The sequence below is a fragment of the Pongo abelii genome, chromosome 3, assembly GCF_028885655.2.
Source record: "Pongo abelii isolate AG06213 chromosome 3, NHGRI_mPonAbe1-v2.0_pri, whole genome shotgun sequence".
NCBI lineage: Eukaryota > Metazoa > Chordata > Mammalia > Primates > Hominidae > Pongo > Pongo abelii.
The window spans coordinates 5,847,550-5,870,498 of NC_071988.2; the positions used below are offsets into that span (position 1 = coordinate 5,847,550).

The window sequence follows — 22,949 nt, forward strand, 5'->3', positions numbered from 1 at the left end:
CAACTACCACTGCACCATCCTGTTATTAACCAGTCTGATAAATGGATCTTAAGATATTCAAACAGCATCATGCTCAAAGTGAAAACTTCAACTTTAAACAAACGATGGTGAACATAAGTAACAATTTTACATTGACTTTTATTTAATAAAACCACGTATTTACAATTCAAAAAAGTCCTACTTTGATACACTTTACTAAATAAAATTAAAGGTTGACTATACAAGCAATTAAAACATGATGTGTAGCAAGTGTTATCAGGAGTTTTCAGCAAACTATTTAAAATAGTCAAAAACTGAGCAGTTAAAAAGTACCTTCTGAAGTGAACGCCGTTTCTAAATGGGATCCCAATGCCTGGTGGGAGAGGCAGCCTCACTCTACCGTGCAGGCTGGACAAAGGTCTCGGCCCTGAAGTCTTAGACTCTGAGAGTCAATGGCATGTGAAGTGGAGTGTGCAGACCTCCGGAGGAGCAGCACGTCAATGTCTCATTTCCAGTTTACTTAAACCACACACAGAGGCAGCCTCTACACTTGCCAACAGCCTCTGTACCAAGGTGCTAAGGGACCCTGGCCGGGGACTCAGAACTTTAGAACTTTCTGGCCTCTGAAGAGGACCCATGAAACTGGCGAGACCTCGTGTGACCCCTAAACAGGTCATACAAGCCTCTTCTGAACTAAGATTGGGAAGGTGTTCCACACCGGCATGGGATCCTGCTCAGAAGCAGAATGCATCGTAGTGCTATCTGGAGAGATTGATGTGAAACTGCTTCACCAGGAACACAAAGGGCTGGGCGCTGAAGACACAGAAGATCCCCAGCGGCAATCTGAACACACTGCACAAGGCCCTTTGCCGTGCCACCTTCTGTACGACTTAAGGAACATCTTTATGTACAGTAAGAAAATATATACATCTTTAAGGAACGGAACGCCCATATCATGAACAAAAATAAGTACATCTGCGAGGACGACAGCGCGCAGGCCTCAGGCGGCCCCTCCCACAGGCCCAGCTCAGACCAGATTACATTCAACATCTTGATGTCAGGAAATGGCTACGTCTGGAGGCCACCGGGACCCCCCATGAAGACAGGATGCCTCCTCCAAGAGGTGAGTCAGCGTTTAAAGGCCGAGGCAGAAAGTGGTCTCCACGATGCTCTGCAGCCTCCCTGGAGATTCAGCTGAGATGTAGGGGCAGAGTCTGGGAAATGTGACACATGGTAGTGCTGAGAAGGAGGGCACGGGACAGCCACTGGCTCAGCAACTTGCTCCTGCACCTAGAGGAGCATTAGCGGGTATGGCAGACATAAAAAGTCCAGAAAACGAATGCCAGCTCGGCTTTCCTTCCCCAGCCCCTGGCCCAGGGCTCCTGTTACAAGCTACATAGACAGAGCCAAACAGCCCTCAACATCGGAAATGAGATCAGCCTAGGGGGACCCCCTGGGGTGGGAAGTGTGGCTGAGAAGGGCCGTGGAGTGCAGACCACCCCAAGGCACACATGTACGCATGACTAACCAAGCCCGTGACCGGGTCCGCAGAATGCTCCCCAGGACCAGCCTGCCAGCAGACCGCCACGTGGGCCCTGCTTCCAGACACTGGTCTGTCCTTTAGACTGCGCAGCTGCAAAACGGTTCATTTCTGTGATTTTGGATAACCAAAGTCCTCACACAAAGTTCTACAATTAGTCAAGGAAAAGACAGAACAAAAAATTTGCCAACGACCCTGGGAAAGTCAGCTAAAATGCGGAGGCTGATGGTCCAGTATAAGCATCTGACCAGATTGTCTAGGCTGTTAGACGTGTGTTGCTCGCTCCTCCGTCTGTACAACGGGTCATGAAGCACACGTTCTAAAGTCAAATGTGTGAGGGACTCACTGGCACTTAGGATGGGTCCAGCTGTGCAGGGCTCAAAGGCAGAGAGGAGCCACTGCTGGTACAAGGGGCCACCTCCCCCACACGTGCTGTTCTGGGCTGCTGCCCCGGCCTCCACTGAACAGGCCGGTAGGAGAGGGCCCAGCTACACATCTCTTTCTCTATCCTTTTACTTACAGGGGGCTGATTCCACTCTGTGTTCTCTCCGCTTTTAAGCCTGTCTCTATTGCCACAGAGCTTCCTCGCAAATAGCTCCTCCTCTTGAACTTCCCACCTCCGCAGGACTGATGCCAGGGAGCAGTCTCCCGGCGCGCAGTCCCACTGGAGCCCACATGTGCACCTGCAGCCTATACACTGTGACAGTGTCAAGGCAACATGGCCCAGTGCTCACCTGCAGGCTGGGTCGATGCCCAGGCATCCACGAACACACAACAGTGGCTATCCTCAGAGAGCCCCTGTTCCTTTAATGCTATCTTTGGTAGGTGAGTTTTAGAAACGTGACCTCCAGCTCTGGAAAGACTATCTCAATAACTCAATCAGCGATCCCTTTCTTATTGAAAACATGTAAATATGAGCCAAAGCATCTCAAGTCTCCCAAATAACATCTCTCATGCATCCTGGCTAAGACTGTAAAATACTTCCCAGTAGTTGACATAGAAGCATTACAATTTAATTAGCTTTTGCTGAAATAAAGGAGTGGGGGTGAGCCACTGCCCATCGTTCAACCGTGCAGCAGATGCAGTGGCTGGCTGTGGTCCACAGCAGCTCATCCTTCCACTGAGCTGCTTAAGGCTAAGCCTTGGTTTAATTCTTTAAAAGTTTTTGTGTTTGTTTTGTTTAAGGCCAACTCCAGTGTTAGGAATCAAACTTAAAGAGCGCCTGTTCTTCTCGGCTGCCCGGGTGTCAGTCTGAAACAACAGAGGTGCCGCGGCGTGGGGCTCTGATTGGTGCCCAGTGCGAGTTCCCGCTGCAGCCTCAGTGTCGGAGGGACGGACTTCCCTTCTCCATTTCCCGGCTGTCTTTCTGCAATGCAGTCAGTACCTAGGAGTCACAGGGAAGACAGCTGAGGTTAACTGACCACGCACACAGATCCTGACAGCAGCGGTGCAGAGACAGCAGCAGCCTCCTAACAGGGTCCCCCGGCTCCCCACTTCCACTGCCTCCAACCCTCCGGGGTCTTCCACTCCTACGTCCTGTGTGGTCTTTCCAACATGGACACCTGCCCGTGCCCTCTCTGGCCTGGTGAGCTAGCTGCACTCCTTCCAGCTGGCCACAGAATCCACGTCAAGGCACAGCTGGGGGCCTCACTGGGGTCCTGCAGTGGCCACCCAGGAAGCCCAGGCCTGAACGCTAGGATGCTAATGAGCCCTGTGCCCATCCCGCTGCTGCACTCCCGCCACCCTGTTCCTCCTCCACCAGGAAGCCTGCCACCTGAGAAGGCCTCAAGGAGCTGGCTCCTCTTGCCTGCCTTCCTGAGCTCACCCAGAGCCTGCTCCCTCCTCTGTTCTCACAGTTCTTGGTCAACATCCTTCTTTTTCTTCTTTTTGAGATGGAGTCTCGCTCTGTCACCCAGGCTGGAGTGGAGTGGCGCCATCTCGGCTCACTGTAATCTCCGACCCCCGGGTTCAAGAGATTCTTCTGCCTCAGCCTCCTGAATAGCTGGGACTACAGAGGTGTGCCACCACGCCTGGCTAATTTTTGTATTTTTAGTAGAGGCAGGGTTTCACCGTATTGGCCAGAATGGTCTCAAACTCCTGACCTCATGATCCGCTCACCTTGGCCTCCCAAAGTGCTGGGATTACAGGCTTGAGTCACCGTGCCAGGCCAACACCCTTCTTTTAAAAGATATTCCATGCCATTGTGTCTGCTAAGCAATTGCAGCAACACTAACAGGCTCCATGCCAAGCAGAGAACTCCGCCAGCACTTCGCGCCCAGCACCCGCTTAGCCCACGTGACAAACTCTGGAAGGCTAATGCCCCAACATAAGGGGCCTGAACAACGGACATGTACGGAAGTGACGTGCTCAAAGTCCAAGGATGAAACCAAGAGAATCTTGGTAACACAGTGCTACCTGCCTGGGGCCAGGAACTATGCCACTTTGAGTCACAAATTTAAAAGTAAAAACATTTTGGTTTCAATTAAGGTGTAGAAAAGGAATAACGGCAGATAAAGTCCCCCTGCATCTTGAAGTAAATGGGGTTGCTGGCTCAACATAAACATTTAGTCATTTTGAAAAAGCTCATGGCTGGGCGTGGTGGCTCATGCCTGCAATCCCAGCACTTTGGGAGGCCAAGGGAGGAAGATCACTTGGGCCCAGGAGTTTGAGACCAACCTCAGCAACAAAAAAGCAAACAAATCTCTACAAAAACAAACAAACAAATATTGGCTGGGTGTCATGGCACATGCTTGCAGTCCCAGCTACTTGGGAGACTGAGGTGGAAGAATTGCTTGAGCCCCAGAGGTTGAGGCTGCAGTGAGCTGTGATCGTACCACTGCACTCCAGTCTCGGCAACTGGAGTGAGACTCTGTCTCGAAAAAAAAGAAGGAAAAAGAAAAAGAAAGCTCACCAGTGTCTTAACCTTAAGCACAGGATTTGAGAGAAATGTGCATGGACCACAAGTCCCATGAGACCTGACCTGGAACTGTATAAAAGTCACTGATGCCTGGACCGGGCGCGGTGGCTCACGCCTGTAATCCCAGCACTTTGGGAGGCTGAGGCAGCTGGACAGCGAGGTCAGGAATTTGAGACCAGCCTGGCCAACATGGTGAAACCCCGTCTCTACTAAAAATACAAAAATTAGCAGGGCATGGAGGCAGGCGCCTGTAATCCCAGCTATTCGGGAGGCTGAGGCAAGAGAATCGCTTGAACCCGGGAGGCGGAGGCTGTAGTGAGCCGAGATTGCACCACTGCACTCCAGCCTGGGCAACAGGGTGAGACTCCGTCTCAAAAAAAAAAAAAAAAATTGACAGCACGTCACTGATGCCCAAGCCCCCCACCCCACATCATCAGACTAACTCCTATCACAATCCCATTAATAACAATGTCCTACGGTCAAATAATCTGATCCAGTTTTAACCAATAGTTTTTACCTAGTCCCTAAAATGCAAGAATCAAAATGGCTGATCTGGATTTAATCCTTTCCTGTGTATGTGGGTGTGCAGTATGTGGATGCGCAGGGAGTGACCTGCACCTGTACGTGGGTGTGTATGTGCATGTGAGGTGATGTGTGTGGGTGTGTGATGTGTACGTATGGGTGTGGTGTGGGGTGACGTGTGTGTGGGGGTGTGATAGGCGTGTGTGGGGGTGTGATAGGTGTGTGGGGGGGTGTGATAGGTGTATGTGGGGGTGATCTGTAGGTGTGTGTGTGTGGGTATGCAATGTGTAGGTGTGTGATGTGTGCACGTACGTGTGGGTATGTGTGTGGGGTGATGTGTAAGGGGTGATCTATGTGTGGGGGGTGGACAATGTATGTGTGGGGGGTCATCTGTGCGTGTGGGTGTGTGACTGTGTGGGGTGATTGTGGATGACTGTGGGTGTGCAATGTGTGTGCGTGGGGGTGATTGTGTGTGTGGGTATGACTGTGTGGGGTGATTGTGTATTTACAGGTGTGTGATGTGTGTAGGGGGTGATTGTGTATGGATGTGTGATGTGTGTGTGGGGTGATTATGTGGGTGTGTGATGTGTGTGGGGTGATTGTGTGCAGGTGTGTGATGTCTGCGGGGGTGATTGTGTGGTTGTGTGATGTGTGTGGGGTGATTTTGTGTGGGGTGATTGTGTGGGTGTGTGATGTGTGTGGGGTGATTGTGTGCGGGTGTGACTGTGTAGGGTAATTGTGTATGTGTGGGTGGGTGTGTGATGTGCGTGTGGGATGACTGTGTGTGCTGTGTGGTGACTGTATGTGTATGTGGTGTGTGTGTGGGGTGACTGGGTGTGTGAGGTGGGGGTGACTGAGTATGGGTGTGCAATGAGTGTGCATGGGGGTGATCCGTGCGTGTCTATGTGTGGGGTGATTGTGTATGTGTGGGCGTGTGGGGGATGACTGTGTGTGGGTGTGTGAGATGGGTGACTGGATGTGCAATGTGTGTGCGTGGAGGTGATTTTGTGTGTGGGGTGATTATGTATGTATAGGTGTTTGATGTGTGTGTGGGGGGCGATGTATGTATACGCCATAAAACTCTCCCCCAGTGGGAAATGTTACAGGACAAATGACCTGTTTTTGGGGTTTTTTTTGAGATGGAGTCTCACTCTATTGCCCAGGCTGGAGTGCAGTGGCATGATCTTGGCTCACTGCAACCTCTGCCGCCCAGGTTCAAGCAATTCTCCTGCCTCAGCCTCCCGAGTAGCTGAGACTGCGGGCGCCTGCCACCGTGCCCGGCTAATTTTTGTATTTTTAGTAGAGATGGGGTTTCACCATCTTGGCCAGGCTCATCTTGAACTCCTGACCTCGTGATCCACCTGCCTCAGCCTCCCAAAGTGTTGGGATTACAGGCGTGAGCCACTGCGCCTGGCCAAACTGTGTTGTTGTTTTTTTTCTTTTAAGACAGTGTCTTGCTTTGTTGCCTAGGCTGGAGTGCAGTGGCGCAATCACAGCCCACTGCAGCCTTGACCTCCCGAGCTCAAACAGTCCTCCCATCTCAGCCTCCCTAGCAGCTGGAACTACAGATATACGCCACCATGCCCAGCTAATTTTTGTATTTTTTGTAGAGACGGGGTCTCACTATGTTGCCCAGGTTGGTCTCAAACTCCTAGGCTCTAGTGATCCAACCTTGGCCTCCCAAAGTGCTGGGATTACAGGTGTGAGCCACTGTGCCCAGCCTAAATGACCTGTTTTCTTTGACAAATAAAGGCAAGCAAGAGAGGGCTAAAAAGTGAGAAGTGGTGTGGCATAGATATTACAGAGGCTTAACAGAGCTTTCAACCAATCACAACACATGGACTTTATTTAGATATTGATTCCAACCAACTATAAAGCCATTTATGACATCTGAATTTGAAAACTAGATATCTGATGACAGGAAGGAGTTAGTAGCTGAGTGGTAATGGTATTGCAGTTATGTTAAAAGACCCCATATGAGTCAGAGATCGCGAACACCAACAGGTGACACGGTGCCTGGGACTCGCTCAAATATGGTGGGAATGGGAGAGGTGGGAGGCAGCTCCAACAGCGGCTGCGCTTCCACAGTCACTGACGCTGGAGAGCAGGCGTGTGGGGGTCCATTATTTTATGCTGTTATAGTTTTGTAAATATTTTAAATCTTCCATTAATTAAAAAAAAGTTAAATCAAGAACAGACATTTCGGGGGGCTGAGGTGGGATGGTCACTTGAGCCTGGGAGGCGGGGGCTGCACTCCAGCCTGGATGACAGAGCGAGACCCTGTCTCAAAACAAAGAAATCCCCCAGGCACGGTGTAGCACGCACAGAAAAGGAAAAGTCTTCATAGACGTCAATCAACAAGGACTTCAAACCAATGCTGAGCGTATGCAGGATCAAGAACCCAGACTGTTTTTTTTTTCCTTTTTAGTATGACAAAGACTCGGAACAGAAAATGCAGGTCAATCCCACTGGGGACAGGACCTAAGAGGGATGCCTGGAGGGAAGCCGAGGGATACGGACTGTCCGCGCCACTGCTCGGGGCACTCAGCCCAGAAAGGGCACAGCAGCGCATGGGAAGACCTGGGAGGGACCCACGCCCTCCTCTCTGGGCCTCCCTTTGTTGTAAGAGGGGGGTAATCCCACTTCCTTCTCGAGGACGCACACAAAAGCCTGCCATAGGGCATGGCCACGGGGCTCAGTAAGTGGGTCCACTTTGCTTTCTGTCTCTGGCATTATTTTTTTTAAAAAGGGGGGGACGTGGCTTACAAAATACTTTCTAACATGTGAAGAGCACTATAATGGTAAAAGTGCTGACCCTCCCAACGCCAATGCAGAAGAGGTGGGAAGGCTTTCATTATCCACACCCAAACCAGCTGACAGAAACCTGAAGAGGAGGCGACCTGCCAAGACACCCTGTGGCACACCCACGTCTCCACCCGGCCCCCCTCACTTCCAGCCCGGGGACTCCATCAAAGGGGCTACGTCCTCAGACAGCACTTTACGTAGGGGCCTTCCTGAGTCGCGCCACTTGCCAGCTACGCTGTGGGAAGCCAAGAACACAAAGCCCGCTGACCTGAGCCCACTTCTTGTTTCGGCTTTGCATCTGGATCGTGGCGATGGAGGCAAACAGCTCCTCGGCAGGCAGGTCCTCGGGCAGCCGGGTCAGGAACTGGGCCATGTGGATGAAGTCCATCTTGGTCAGGATGTCCTCGAACAGCTTCAGGATTCCCAGGGCCGTGCGGAACAGAAACTCTTCCCCATCGCGACAGAACACGTCCCAGATACGACAGGCCAGGTCGAGGGGCAGAGATTTACTATATAAGGTAAAGATCCTAGAGGGAAAAGTTGGAATTTTTCAGATTTTGAATCTCTCCTAACAAAGAAAGAACACTGAATTCCAGTCTGATTCCATGAAAAACACTCCCCTAGTCACTTTCAGGCAACAGCTGGGGCCAGGGGCCAGGCCTGCACTCACACTGAAGGGCAATTCTAACATCGCATAGGACACAGCAGTATCAGCTTCCGCACAGAATCATGCAGCACACAGCTTCCGAATGACTGACAGCAATGACTCCTGCCTGCAAGGAATGTGTGCTGAGCCCCTACTGCGTGCTCATGCTGTGGGGGCAGGCATCCTGTCTTAGGGACCGCTGTACCGCGTGCCACCCACAGAGCAAGCATATGGTAGGTGCTCCTCCTGGCTATGGGGCTCAATGCTGGCGCCACTGCACAGTCTCCCCTCGCCCTGGGAGCATGCACGGGGCTCCTTCCTCCTCTGGGTGCCCACAGGCTCCTGGTCCCCAGTCTGGTGCTCATCACGGCACACCCTAGCTCCCGATCTAGCGCCCTGTCCGGCAATCTCTGCTGAATTCCAATGCCCTGTCTGCGGCAGGACTTCCCAGACGTTCCTGGCTCTCAAAACCTGCCCAACACTGACAGTGCTCGGTACAGGTGGGGATCCCCAGCTGGGTGGGGACATCTCCACCCCTCCTGGAGGACCTCTCTTCCAGAGTTCAGTATTTGCTGTGCTGGCACAGAGACAGTGCTGGGCCCACGCAGCCCCTGAACTGCAGGCACTGGACTCGGCCTGAGGGGCTGACTTGGTCAGGAGGTCAGGCCACTAAAGCTTCCACAGAGTGACCCTGACTTGCCCATGACAGATTCCACAGAAAACCCCGCACACTGGTCAACCTGCTCACAAGTGACAGGGGCATGGGTTCTGTCTACAGTGGACTCTGCCCGGGGGGTGCTCCATTAGACGCAGCCTGTCCTCCAGGTTCCGAGGACGTGCAGTTATGGACGTGCATTGCACAGAGCCCGCAGCTCCTAGATGAGAGCAGGAATGTTCCGGGCTGTCCCTCGTCAGAACCTTCTAACAGTAAAAGTCGAGGAAGCCCTAAAAATCTAGACTTCATTCAACTCAGAGGAGGGAACAGAGAGCCCGATGCCAGGGAAAACCCACACCTAGAGGAAAAACAGAAGCTGAGGGTGCACCGGGCGCTGTGTGCTATGCGAGCCCCTCCAGAAGGACACCCTATGCGTCAGGAAATGCCCGGGAGACGGGCTCTCTCACCTCACTACACCTGACGGAACCGCGCCTCAGGACAACAGCTAAACAGACCCAGGTCTCACCACCAGTAAGTCCCGAGCCAGACTCTGAACCTGACTCCAACGCCCACGCTCTGATGTCTGAGCCTCAGCACACACCGTGAGGCAGCAACACCGTCACAGGTTCGGTAGGAAGCTTGATTCTAAAATCACAAGCCTTCAGCCCGAGCTTCTGGCTATTTCAAAACCAGAAAACCATTTCACCACCTGGTCTGGAAAGTACAGTTCAAGAAAGAGCAGAGAGATCTTTGTTTCCTTAGTCTGGAGAATATTCTCAGTTGTACCTGGAGAACATGCTTGTTAACACCATGAGAAAATGCAGGAGAGTCCACCCGGCCTGCACAACTATCTCTGTGTGCCCACGCACACATGGAAATCAGACTCTCCCTACATCTGCTAAAAAGCAGAGTCCTGAGAAAAAAACGGATGGGGAAAGACGACAATATTTTCATTTTTTTTTTTCTTGAGACGGAGTCTCACTCTGTCGCCCAGGCTGTAGTGCAGTGGTGGCGCAATTTCAGCTCACTGCAACCTCCACCTCCCAGGTTCAAGCAATTCTCTGCCTTAGCCTCCCAAGTAACTGGGATTACAGGCGTCCACCACCATGCCAGGCTAATTTTTGTATTTTTAGTAAAGATGGGGTTTCACCATCTTGGCCAGGCTGGTCTTGAACTCCTGACCTCGTGATCCACCTACCCTAGCCTACCAAAGGGCTAGGATTACAGGTGTGAGCCACCACGCCCAGCCAAAATGACAGTTTTTATATAGTTTATACACATACATATTTTATATATATAGGTCAGATAGTTTTTATAGCAAAGAAGAGAAAAAGAACAAAAGAGATTTCTACAAAGTACCCCCCAAGCCCAAAGAACTAAACTTTGTTCTTTTTTTTACTTAATATTCTTAAGCTGAGATTTATGTGTGAGTCTCCATAAGTTACTCTAGACAGGTAATGAACTTTATAAAATTAAGTCACCACTGGAATGACCCAGAATGCCATTCACTACGCCCACAATGCCCCCTGCTCTGCATTTCCATGAGACAAATCCATTTCCAATCCCATGAGCTTCCACCTCCTGGCCATGCTTACTGCTGACGCCGTGCTGCCATCATGCCTGGCTCCTCACTGCAGCCTCCGGGCTTGCTCCTGGCATCAGCCTCTGTACCCTGCAGGCTCTTCCCACATGCTGTGTGTCACTATTTCTTGGAAGGTCGTTTCCTGACCCTCAGGCTGGACCAGGTTTCCTTGAAACGTTCACGCTGCACTGCATGCACCCCCCTTCATGAGGCCCCGGCATTCTTCATCTTCCTTTACACTGAGCTAGTGAAGGGACGCCCCTGACACTCGTGGACACTTCCCTCTGCCTCGCACACCCTCCTGCATCTTCTGGGCCTTGCAGGCTCTGGCAGCCTCTCAGCAAGCAGCTCCCAGGCCCTCTGCCCCAGTCAGGGCTCCCCATGGCCTCTCCAGCCACTGGACTCCACTCCAAGAGCTCCGCACCGTCCTAAGCTACTTCTGTCCCCTGCTCCAGGCTGGAAGTGCCTCAAGGGCAGAGACCCCGCCCCACAGTCTTGAACTGAGGCTCCTCTTCTCCCATTCTCTCCTCCAGCAGGGACTGCTCAGAGGTGCTCCCACATCATTATCAGGAGCTTCCAAATGTGGGCTGTATTTTAAACCACATTTAGATTCGAAAGCCAGCCATGAACAGGCCACTGAAGGTGGACACCAGGCTCTGTCCTGGCCCCACAGAAGCCCTGCCATGGGATCAGAATCGGTCAGAACAAGGGGGCTACTGTCCACACAGCCCTCCTGGTTCAAGCCCTCCTGGTTCAAGGTCACCTTCCCCTGCTGCCCTCAGGCTCACAGAGGCAGGACAGGAAGGGCCCCTTGGCCTTCCCAGAGACGGCTCAGTACTCCTCCCACGGTTGGAAGAGAGAATTCAAGGGTTTTTCTCTCCCAAAAGATGTTTATGTTTTGCCTCCGACCACTGCATATTATCGTGTTGTAGATCAAAAATGGTATTTTTTTAAAAGTAAAAAATAAAAGTATGTTTTTAAAAGTAAAAAAAAAAGTAATTTTGAGTACAACTTCAACTAATGCAAAATAACATAATTCTTCTCTTTTTGTTAAGACAGGATCTCACTGTGTCGCCCCGGCCAGAATGCAGTTGCACAATCACGGCTCACTGCAACCTAGACCTCCTGGGCTCAGGTGATCCTCTCACCTCAGCCTCCTGACTAGCTGAGACTACAGGCACACACCACCACACCGGCTAATTTTTAAGTTATTTGTAGAGATAGGGTCTCACTATGTTGCCCAGACTAGTCTTGAACTCCTGGGCTAAAATGATCCTGTCACCTCAACCTCCCAAAGTGCTGGGACTACAGGCATGAGACACCACACCCAGCCCAAAATGATATATTTCTATGCTGCTAAATGAAGTGTCTCTCAACTTAGGAAAGACCCCAGACAAAAGCTGCATATCTGTTTCCCCCATGATACGTGCGGGAGGAAAGGGGCAGTTTTTGCTGATGCGTCTTCACAACTTCCAGAAAGTTCTTACCTAGCCGGGTCTGTTCCGCCTGCTTGTCTGAGCTTGTTAGAGGCAAGGAAGCACCATGGGGTAAGGACGAGGGCAGTTCAGGGCTGTCGTGAAGGAGGAAGACGGCATCCACGGAACAGAACTGGCCTCTGCCCTGTCTACTAATGAGGGCCCCGGGCTGCACACAACAGAAAGTGCTTGCTTCATACATTTTTACAGGGACTATTCAACTGAATCCTTGTTACAACCCCAAGAGGAGGTACAATCGTCTTTTCCATTTTACAGAGGAGGACAGTACAAATAAAGGGAGATTAGCCAGGCATGGTGGTGGGCCCCTGTAATTCCACCTACTCGGGTGGCTGAGGCAGGAGAACTGCGTGAGCCCAGGAGGCAGAGGCTGCAGTGAGCCGAGATTGCAACACTGCACTCCAGCCTGGAAAGAGTGACAATATGTGTCAAAAAGAAAAGAAAAGAAAACAAAACAAAACAAACCTCAACCAAATAAAGGGAGGCTGTGGAAAAGCAGATCTAGCTTAAAGTAAAAGTGAAAGTCACAGGGTAGTCTCACCCATTAAGAAGCCAAAACCAGCGACTTGGACCTTCAAGGCCCAACATCACCAATTTTTAGCTGTGTCCCCATTTTCCCATCCTGACCAGCTGCTAAGAAGGAGCCCTCACCCCCACGGCTGGCTCATGAATGGCACTCAGCCCCTCCCCCAACCACAGGGCTCCCTGTATTCCCAGAAACATCAACAGTTAGATTAGACAGGGCTAGGTAAGAACAGGGTTACTACTGAGCCTCATTAGATTTTGTGAAGCTTAAATAAAGCAACATTAAACTCCGAACACACAATCCCATTTGCTAAAAGTTGGAGATGGTTACTTAAGACTCAGTTCAAACTTAGGTAAACCCATCAACTGCCCTCACCTTGATTCTGAAAGCAATTAGACATATATCCAGCTCTGTGTCCCAGAGTCCTCCCCACCCTGAGCCCAGCAGGGTTCACAAACCCACCTCTGTGCCCCAGAGTCCTCCCCAACCTAAGGCCAGAGGAGTTCACATACCAACCTCTGTGCCCCAGAGTCCTCCCTAACCTGAGCCCAGCAGGGTTCACATAGCCACCTCTGTGCCCCAGAGTCCTCCCCAACCTGAGGCCAGAGGAGTTCACATACCCACCTCTGTGCCCCAGAGTCCTCCCTAACCTGAGCCCAGCAGGGTTCACATACCCACCTCTGTGTCCCAGAGCCTCCCTAACCTGAGCCCAGCGGGGTTCTAGTCTTTGTGTCCCAGCACTTGGCAGGGGCCAGCAGACATGAAGCAAATATCGTGAGCACTGCGTGAGAATGCGGGCTCCCACTTCAGCCAGGCCAGGGTGTGCCAACGACGCACAGGCTGCTGCGCCTCCCTGCGAGCAGGTCCCCAGTGTAGGCAGGGAACGCTCCTCCCTCCTCCACACGCCCATGAAGACCCAGCCTACGCCAGACGTGCTCAGCAAGATGCTCCCAGCTCCTAAGGCGCTCTTGGGGCAACCTGTACCCCAGAACTGAAGGGCCAGAGATGACCCAAGTGCAAGAGGCAGCAGAAACAGAAACCTCCCAACAGTCACTCCCCCTTGAACCTTTCCTTTAAGATGGAAACTCGAGCTGTGTGCGGTCGCTCACGCCTGTAATCCCAGCACTTTGGGAGGCCTAGTTGGGAGGATCATGAGGTCAGGAGATTGAAACCATCCTGGCTAACACAGTGAAACCCCGTCTCTACTAAAAATACAAAAATTAGCTGGGGGTGGTGGCGGGCGCCTGTAGTCCCAGCTACTCAGGAGGCTGAAGCAGGAGAATGGCGTGAACCCAGGAGGCGGAGCTTGCAGTGAGCCGAGATCCACCACTGCACTCCAGCCTGGGTGAAAGTGTGAGACTCCATCTCAAAAAAAAAAAAGATGGAAACTCGAGGCAATGACAGGCTCTCCAAGGATCATTAAACATTATTTCAGAAACGCTAACCATAACATGGAATGTAGTCCCCGATTCTTTTGTTAGCTCAAGATTATTTATTATAAAGCTCACTCACACCTCTAGATAATTCTGCCACTGGACGGCAATGGGAAATATTTTCAGAAGTGAAATGACCTAAAGTCAGTCCTACAAAATGTAGATGCTTGACAGTGGAAACACTGAAAACTCTGTAGGAAGATGGAGACAGCTGAGGGCCCCTGCTCTGATCCGCATGCCTCATCGGGAGGAGTGGCAAGCCACAATTAAAGAAGGGCCAGGAAGGTGGTGTTGGAAGGACAGCGAATCCTCAGCCCTGACTCCTCATGAGCCACTGGTTAGGCAGCGTACAGGGTGCACTGGAAAAGGGACCAAGGAAGGTGACCCTCAGGCACAGACGCATTCTTTGACCTAGGACACTGAGCCAGGCATGGGGCCAGGCACTGGGGACACAGAGGTCACTCTCGAAGCTTTACCACAGGGGCAGCAGCTGACAGAGGGCACCCTCAGAGTGTGGGTGGAGCTGGGGCGGTGGGAAGCAGGCTTGGTGGGCAGGCAGTGTGGCAGGACAGGAGATTTTTCTGACCCCAAGTGTAGCCATTTTAATGGGCTACCCACACAGCCCACCCAGGATGCTGAGCTGGCCACACGCACAGGCCCCTCAGCCCCTGCCGCGAGGAGGAGGAAGGCTCTCTTGCTCAGGCAGTTAGCTGTCGAGCCCTGGAACTTAGCATGCTTTATACCCTGCCAGGCACAGTGCAGACCCACAATGTGGAGGCAGGCCCAGCTGTGATGGGTATGGACGTGGCTCTGGGAAAGGTGGTCTGATATAGCAGAAGCAGCAAAGACCCTGAAGGCAGACCAACCTGGACCTCACACCATGGGTGCGACATTAAGTGGGCCTCAGTGACTTCTTCTGTGCCCAGAAATAGGTACACCTGCTCCTGAACACTGATGACCACAGAGACGAGTGCTTCTGAAATGGCAGCTTCTAGGACAGGTCTTATGTAAAGTCTGTTCTTCCCCTTTGCTTCCTCCCCACTGCCCAACCTGTTTCTGATCTGAGCTTTCACCGAACTGTCAGCACCCAACAAGGAGCCTGAATCACTGCGGACCACCAATAAATGCTGACTCAGGGAATAAGTCATGAATACATGGCTTTCCTGTGCTTAGTTCAACTTAAATATTTACTAAGGCCTTTCTATATGCCTTGCCCTGTACTGGAACTGCGAAAACAGACTGTATCCTAGCTGGTGCTTATTCTAAAACACAGTCAGCACTTAAAGAATAAGGCCTGTGGAGGCCTCATCAAAGCACAATGGACAGCAATTCACAAGGCCCTGGGCACCAACCAGCTCACAGCACAAAGGCCTCAGCAGTGAAGAACCCTTGCCACTTCCTTTTCATTTACTCTGCCTCACTGCTCATTACCGACAGTCCAACCCATGTTCTATACTCGACATGCTATTCCTGTCTCTGGAACCTGAGATATGGGACCCATCTTATGGGGTGACACTGCCTTACACAAACCCCCTTAGAAAGGACTCTAAGGAAAAGTGCACAGCTCTAGAGCCGGGTAGACTTGAGTCTGGACTCCAGCTCTGCATTTGGCTGGCATCAGGACCTTGGCCAAGGCACTCTACCTCTCTGAGCCTCAGTTTTATTTTTTTTGTTTGTTTTGGAGAGAGAGGCTCGCTCTGTCACCCAGGCTGGAGTGCAGTGGTGTGATCTCAGCTCACTGCAACCTCTGCCTCCTGGGTTCAAATGATTCTCGTGCCTCAGCCTCCTGAGTAGCTGGGATTACAGGCATGCGCCACCATGCCCAGCCAATTTTTGTATTTTAGTAGAGACGGGGTTCCGCCATGTTGGCCAGGCTGGTCTTGAACTCCTGACCTCAAGTGATCCGCCCGCCTGGGCCTCCCAAAGTGCTGGGATTACAGGCATGAGCTAGTGCACCCCGCCCTGAGCCTGTTTTTTTCATCTATAAAACACAAGTGTTACACGGGCTTGAAGAGATTGTTCCAAGGGTTCAAAGACAGCATGTGTGAGAAGCACTCGAGTCAAAAAATGCAGGTGCCCTTTGTCTTTGCCCCTACATGGATTACAACCATCTTCAGGCTGGGACAGAAGCAGACAACACTATTCTCCAGGCCTGTACTTTTCACACTGCCAGACATGACCCAGACAATAGCCAGTGGATCGTGAAGGCAACGAAAGCAGATTATCACCAGCATTTTTTGGAATAAACAGAACAGAGTACAATATTTCAGAATGCTTCACACAGTCAGGGTTAGGTACTGGGTCACGAAACCACCGTTCCCAGCATATGTACGTGTTAAGTTTCTGCACACATTGGGTCACAATTTAAAACGCATTTCCTTGTGCAAGTAAAGGTGGGAAAAGTTTGAAAGACACTATTGACTTTTGGCCTAGAATCCTAAGAAACTAATCAGAAGCCCTAAAACAGATAAAGGAGAAGCTAAAGGCTCAGGTCCTGCCTGGATCCTCTCCCATCCTCCAGTACCGCGGGCCCCAGCCAGGAATCTGAGGGGTAGGGCTCGCAGTCAAATGCACACGGTGGGGCAGCCTGTGCAGGAGCTTCGTGTTCACAGGTGTGAAGAAAATCACCATTTGCTGAATAAAGGTGCCCTTTAAAGCGGGCCCTAAACACTTCTATCCAGTACAGCCAGGCAGGCCAGCCCAGCATCCCCGCCAGCGCCATTCATGGCCCCATGTTCCCTGTCCTGTCACCAGCGCCTTGTGGCTTCAGCTACAAGATTCAACCTCCAAAACCCTCGTCCTTCATCAAAGGTCAGTGGAGTGAGAACAGTCCAGGGTTTGGAACAGAAGCAACAAGCCAAGAATCCCAAAGGCGCACTCTTAAGGGCACAGACAAGGCTGCTTTAGCTAAGGGGTCAGCTTCCTTTCAAATGATACTTGAATTTTACCTTCCAGAAGGCCCTTTCCCTGCTGAAGAAAGTGGGCAACAACAACAAAACCAAACCAGCCAGCTATCCGTTCACAGTGGCTGGACATTTACCATACGATTTAGTGGAATGTGCCTTTCTGGTCGAATAGTACCTTCTTGACTTCTGCGGAGCCCCTTCTATGAGTGCACGTGGTGCCGCACGGTCACCCTGCAGCACCCTGTGGGGTGAATCACTGTGGCCTCCAGATAAGGAACTGGGAGCTCAGCTGGGCTTCACAGCCTTCCCCAAGGCCACAAGGCAATAATGGGAGAAGCTGGGTTTGGGCTGGAGCTGCTGGATCCCGGAGGCACCCTCTTCCCACCACATGATCTGATAGGCTGCTCCCTTCCACACACAGGTCTCCCAGCCCTCTTACCTGGCCCTCAAACATGGTGCTCTCTGGGCTAACAGCCACACCCCATCCTCAGCAACCCCTTTCACCACAGCATGAAGACCTGCCTGGCCTACTACTGCTGTGTAGACCTCTCAGGATTCTTGTATCTGTCTCAGGATGCCTCTACTTACATGTCCCGCAGGCACCTCAAAATCACCCGTCTGAAGTCAAATCCACTAACTGCCCTGGCCGAATCTTCTCCCTTTGTCTTTGGTCTCAGCTGAAGGCATCAGCAAACCCCTTCCCCAACCCTCAGTCAAGAGCTGACCATGATTCTCTGACATACCCACAATATTTCCACGGGGCCTTCTCTCCACCTACTTCAGCTTTCTCCCCCTTAATTTGTCTCTCTGTTCCCAGGCTCTCCTGCCTCCCAGGTAACTTAAAACTCGCCGCTGGATCTGCCCCACCCTCATCCTCAGCAGAAGCCTTCTCCTACTCCCCCTGCCCCGCCATCCTGCCCAAGCTCCAGAGCTTGGGTCTAAGAGCCACTGTGACCTGGCCTCCCCACCTCATCGCCTGCCGTCCTCTGCCCTTTACTTTCAGCCTCTACCCCACCGGACCTGGCTACAGTGCCCACTGACTCTGGAATGGCACATGCGCTTGTCACCTTCGCTCCGTGTACTCTGAACCCTGTGCTAGGTCCAGGACCTCCTGCCTTCCAAGACAGCACTCATCTCACGTGGACAGTGCCCACGGACACACGTGTCTCCCACAAGCCAGGAGCTCCTGATAGGCAAGCGCTGCCCTTGCTCCTCAGGCCACCTCTATACCCAGCGAGGGCCTGCACAGGCCGGGTGCTTGGGACGGGTCCTTTAAGGAATGGACAGCACTTTGGAAACAAACAGGCCCAAGATACCATTTCTCCCCTTGAGGGAATTCAGGAGGGCCAGGTGGAGGCACTGATGGAAATAAAACTCAAGGGCAGGGCCATCAGGGAAGGCTGGAAAGCAGGACATGAGGACTCAGCCGGGCCGTGAAGAAGTTGGCAGAGAAGAGCGTGAAGAACAGGCAAGGGCTGAGAAACGCTCTGAAAACACAGGGAAAAGCCAGTCTTACCAATCAATTAGGTAGATATCTGGAGTTAGGTTGTTCTTCTTGAAATGGGCAAATAATTTCGGCAAATTTTCTTCAAAGAATACCTCAAATGCAGCAAAATAAGTCAACATCTAGGGAGATAATATGAAATTTACTCAGAAACTATCTGCACAAGTTTCCAATTTACAAAAAAGTCAATATATGTATATCTTCAGACTCTAACAATTACCTTCTTCTGTAATTACTAATACACTTTGAATGGCAACTTATTGTAGGTACTATACAAATTATAAACAAGCACTATTTCTAATCTTCACAATGACATCAATAGCTACACCTCATCTTCTTCAATTCATAGAAAAGGGAACTGAAACCCAAAGCAGTTACGGAACTTGCCGAATAAGGGCACAGGCTTTGTATGTGGTGAAGCTAGGAATGAATTTGTGCCTGTCCCGCTGCAAAGGTGGAGCCTGTAAAGACTCACTCTTTCCTAAAAACCAGGAATGTATGAATGTGTAAAAGTATCTGGAGGCCGGGTACAGTGGCTCACACCTGTAATCTCAGCACTTTGGGAAGCCGAGGCGGTTGGATCACGAGGTCAGGAGATCGAGACCATCCTGGCTAACACGGTGAAACTCTGTCTCTATTAAAAATACGAAAACGAAAAATTAGCCAGGCGTGGTGGCGGGCGCCTGTAGTCCCAGCTAGTCGGGAGGCTGAGGCAGGAGAATGGCGTGAACCCGGAAGGCGGAGCTTGCAGTGAGCCAAGATGGCACCACTGCACTCCAGCCTGGGCGACACAGCGAGACTCCGTCTCAAAAAAAAAAAAAAAAAAAAAGTATCTGGAAAAGCAGGCATGCCTCGTCCAACCCCTAGCACTTCCAGGGGGCTACGCGACTCATGTCTGAGTCAAGGGCAGCACCCCTCCAGCTGAGAGAGGCACACCTTTGAATGCAACGAGGGGGAAACACTACAGGGAAAGGAGGAAAGGAGGAAAGGAGGGCATTATAGCCGTAGTTGATGGAACTTGCTTTCCAGTGGTTGACGGTTTTTTAAGGAAACAAAACGTACAAAGCTGGGAAGCAGTGCTGACAGCAGAAAGAACTCCAGCTGGACTGGGGGCAGCACCCATCTGATGGTGGCCCAGTTCTGCTCCAGTGCTCACCACCTGGGTGCCTGGGGGCAGATCACAACTCTGGTGTCTGTGCATCCGAAGGAGGGGCTCTACTGTAGACGGTGGCTCCCAAAAGGGAGTGATTTTGCCTCTAAGGGAACATTGGTCAATGTGAAGATACTTCCGGTCGTCACAACTGGGGGCAGGTGCTGCTGGCACGGGGATGTGGAGGCTGGGAAGCTGCTTAGCATGCTCCAGCGCACAGGACATCCCCCCAGCAGAGTCACACAGTCCCCCCAGCAGAGCCACACAGTCCTAAGTTCAACGGGGCTGCCGGGGAGAAAACCTGCTGGTGTCGTGAAGACCCCACTCAACATTATGACTCTATGGTTTCTCCTTAAAAATACAAGCTACGATTCCTAAGCACAATTTCTACCACATTTCCAAAGAGAAAGCTGGGGTCTTATCTTCAAAATCAGCAGAAATTTAGATGGGAATCATTTATTTATTTATAAAAAGATAAAATTAAATTTACATGCAGGAATTATTTCCAGGAATTAATATCACAAGCAACGTAAGGCCAGTATATACTGTGCCAATGAGTTATTTCAAGAGTAAGAACGCTTCCTCAAGATTTATTTTCCGTTTCTGACCATTACTTTTCTTGGAAAGGTAAGTTTTTACCTGATTATGAAAGTCATATCTGTAAACACTCACTGTAGATAACTTAGGAAACATATAAACACTATTAATCCATCATTCAAAAATCTATAAACACTAGTAATTCTGTGGCATATTTCCTTTTATTGTTAAATACAATAGTCAGTATAGTTTACGTTTTATCTTACATACACTGAATTAACATCCTGAACACTTTCTCACAATGCAACTCTTTGCAAGCATCACTACTGATCACTAACCAAATTTTAATTTACCATTCTGCATTCTTCTAACCCCATTTTCAGCTTTTCTCACATTTACAATTGTAAATAAGTATGCAATGACTATCTTTGTGCATAATGCTTTGTCCACATTTATGACTTTCTTAGAAGTGATTCTTATGAGCAGAACTGCACACCAATGCTATTTACAGCTATTGATACTTAATACCAAGTTGTCTTCCAAAAGGACTCTGCCAATTTACAGTCCCAGTAACAGCTACCAAATTTACCAACTTTTTTTTTTTTTTTTTTTTTTTTTGAGACGGAGTCTCGCTCTGTCGCCCAGGCTGGAGTGCAGTGGCGCAATCTCGGCTCACTGCAAGCTCTGCCTCCCAGGTTCACGCCATTCTCCTGCCTCAGCCTCCCGACTAGCTGGGACTACAGGCGCCCGCCACCACGCCCAGCTAATTATTTTGTATTTTTAGTAGAGATGGGGTTTCACTGTGTTAGCCAGAATAGTCTCGATCTCCTGACCTCGTGATCCGCCCTCCTCGGCCTCCGAAAGTGCTGGGACTACAGGCGTAAGCCACAATGCCCGGCCAACCAACAGCTTTTAAATACTTTATGTATGTACTATCTGAGCAAGACATACTCAGTAAACCTTAAGATATCAAGGAAGAAATACTACCTAGATGATCTAAAGTATTCGATCATTTTAGCCTTGAAGTACTGGTAATAGTTATCAGCAAATCAAGACAATGATGGCCGGGCGCGGTGGCTAACGCCTGTAATCCCAGCACTTTGGGAGGCCGAGGCGGGTGGATCACTTGAGGTCAGGAGTTCAGGACCAGCCTGGCCAACATGGCAAAACCCCATCTCTACTAAGAATACAAAAAATTAGCCTGGCATGGTGGCAGACACCCGTAATCCCAGCTACTAGGGAGGCTGAGACACGATAATCACTTGAACCCAGGAAGCGGAGGTTGTAGTGAGCTGAGATCGCACCATTGCACTCCAGTCGGGGTGAAAGAGCAAGACTCTGTCAAAAAAAAAGAAAAAAAAAAAAAAAACCCTGATGGGTTTGTTAAATTGGTGACTTCCATGCTACAGAAAGAACAAAGGCTTAGGAACCAGAACAGATTCAAATCTCAGCTCCTCCACTTACCAGATGCATGCCTTGAACGAGTCCCTTCACTCTGAGCCTTATCTCCTCACCTGAACTGCGCAGAGGGCTTATCTGGGAGGCATGTAAACCCTACCCCCCACTGTCACCGCCTCCCACTTATGCAGTGTCATAAAGACTAGAGCAGTCCACTAAACAAATGGCTGCCTTTTAAAAAATAAAGGAGTATGGTCTTCAGCGTGTCTCCTTTCTCCCGAGCGTGGGCACACTTCACAAAGCAGGGTGACAATGAGCAGCAACACAGCTCGATTACGACATGTTCTATCTAACAGGCCCAAACATGGGCACTGCCATCAAGCTGTCACTTTGACATCCAGTATGTATGTTTAAGCAGGAGCCACACTTTTTCCTTCATTAAAAGAATACATTTTCAAAAATACAGGTAATGTTTTTCTGAGAGAACGTATTAAGAAACCCAGACATATGGCTACTAACCATGTCTTTTTAAGCTTCCATGCAATACCCTGCTCAAAATCATCCTCCATCTTACAGTGCTGCTTACTCTAAACATCTCTTCACAGAGAGAAAATGTATTCTTTTTTTCCACTGAAAACACAGACGAGTAAGCGACTCTTGACGTTTAAAGACACAGTACCCAGGGCCCGAACACAGAGGATACTCACAAGGCCATGGTCCACTCTGAAAAATGCCATTTGACAGGGTTTATTCAAAAGGTTAGAAAAAGCAATAAAGGCATCTGCAGTATCTAAGTTCAAGATCAACACTGCCGCTATGAAGGACATGCCCTGGACCTGAGAGAGGAGAGAAAGGCACGTTAAAATCACAGCGGCCACAGGGTCACTGTAGTGTGTTCATTTTAGCAAAGACAAACCTACCACCCTCACACTAGAAGTGTCCCTAGAGCCACCCCACTCCACCGGCCACCCAACGCTGAACTGCCCTCACTCAGAACCACCACTCTGCCACGCCAGCCACCTGGCCTGCTGCTCTCCTTCAGTCCCCACCCCTGCTCCCACCCCCTAAATGGAAAACCCTAAACCAGCCCTCGAGGCCCACGGCATCTGAGATACTGCTCTTTCCTATGTCCAGTGTCCCGGTGCTGTAGACATGTGTATCTATCTCAATAAGCTTAATATCAAACCATGCATGTGCACACACATCCGCGAAGCCGCAGAAGTATCAGCAGTGCTTTTTAATGGTTGCTGCTTTTAACGTGGTTAAGGCTTCTTTGATTTAATGTTGGAAAAAAGTCACATGCCAAAAATGAAAACTGCATTCGATTAAAATGTGATTAATGCCCCAGAGCAGCCA

At 50.5% G+C, this 22,949-nt stretch overlaps 1 protein-coding gene across 5 annotated transcripts in view; it reads right to left on the reverse strand.

The window, feature by feature from the left end:
• Positions 1 to 118: 118 nt before the first annotated feature.
• Positions 119 to 22,949, reverse strand: part of TBC1D14 (TBC1 domain family member 14) — a 121,657-nt gene continuing 98,826 nt past the window's right edge. For 3 of the 5 annotated variants that reach the window (XM_024245530.3, XM_024245531.3, XM_024245533.3), the window contains 4 exons: positions 22,301 to 22,429; positions 18,521 to 18,630; positions 8,032 to 8,290; positions 119 to 2,903 (listed from right to left, as the gene is read on the reverse strand). In XM_024245530.3, coding sequence (XP_024101298.3) covers positions 2,838 to 2,903; positions 8,032 to 8,290; positions 18,521 to 18,630; positions 22,301 to 22,429 — 564 coding nt within the window. In that variant the 3' untranslated portion in view covers positions 119 to 2,837. 5 annotated transcript variants of the gene reach the window in all.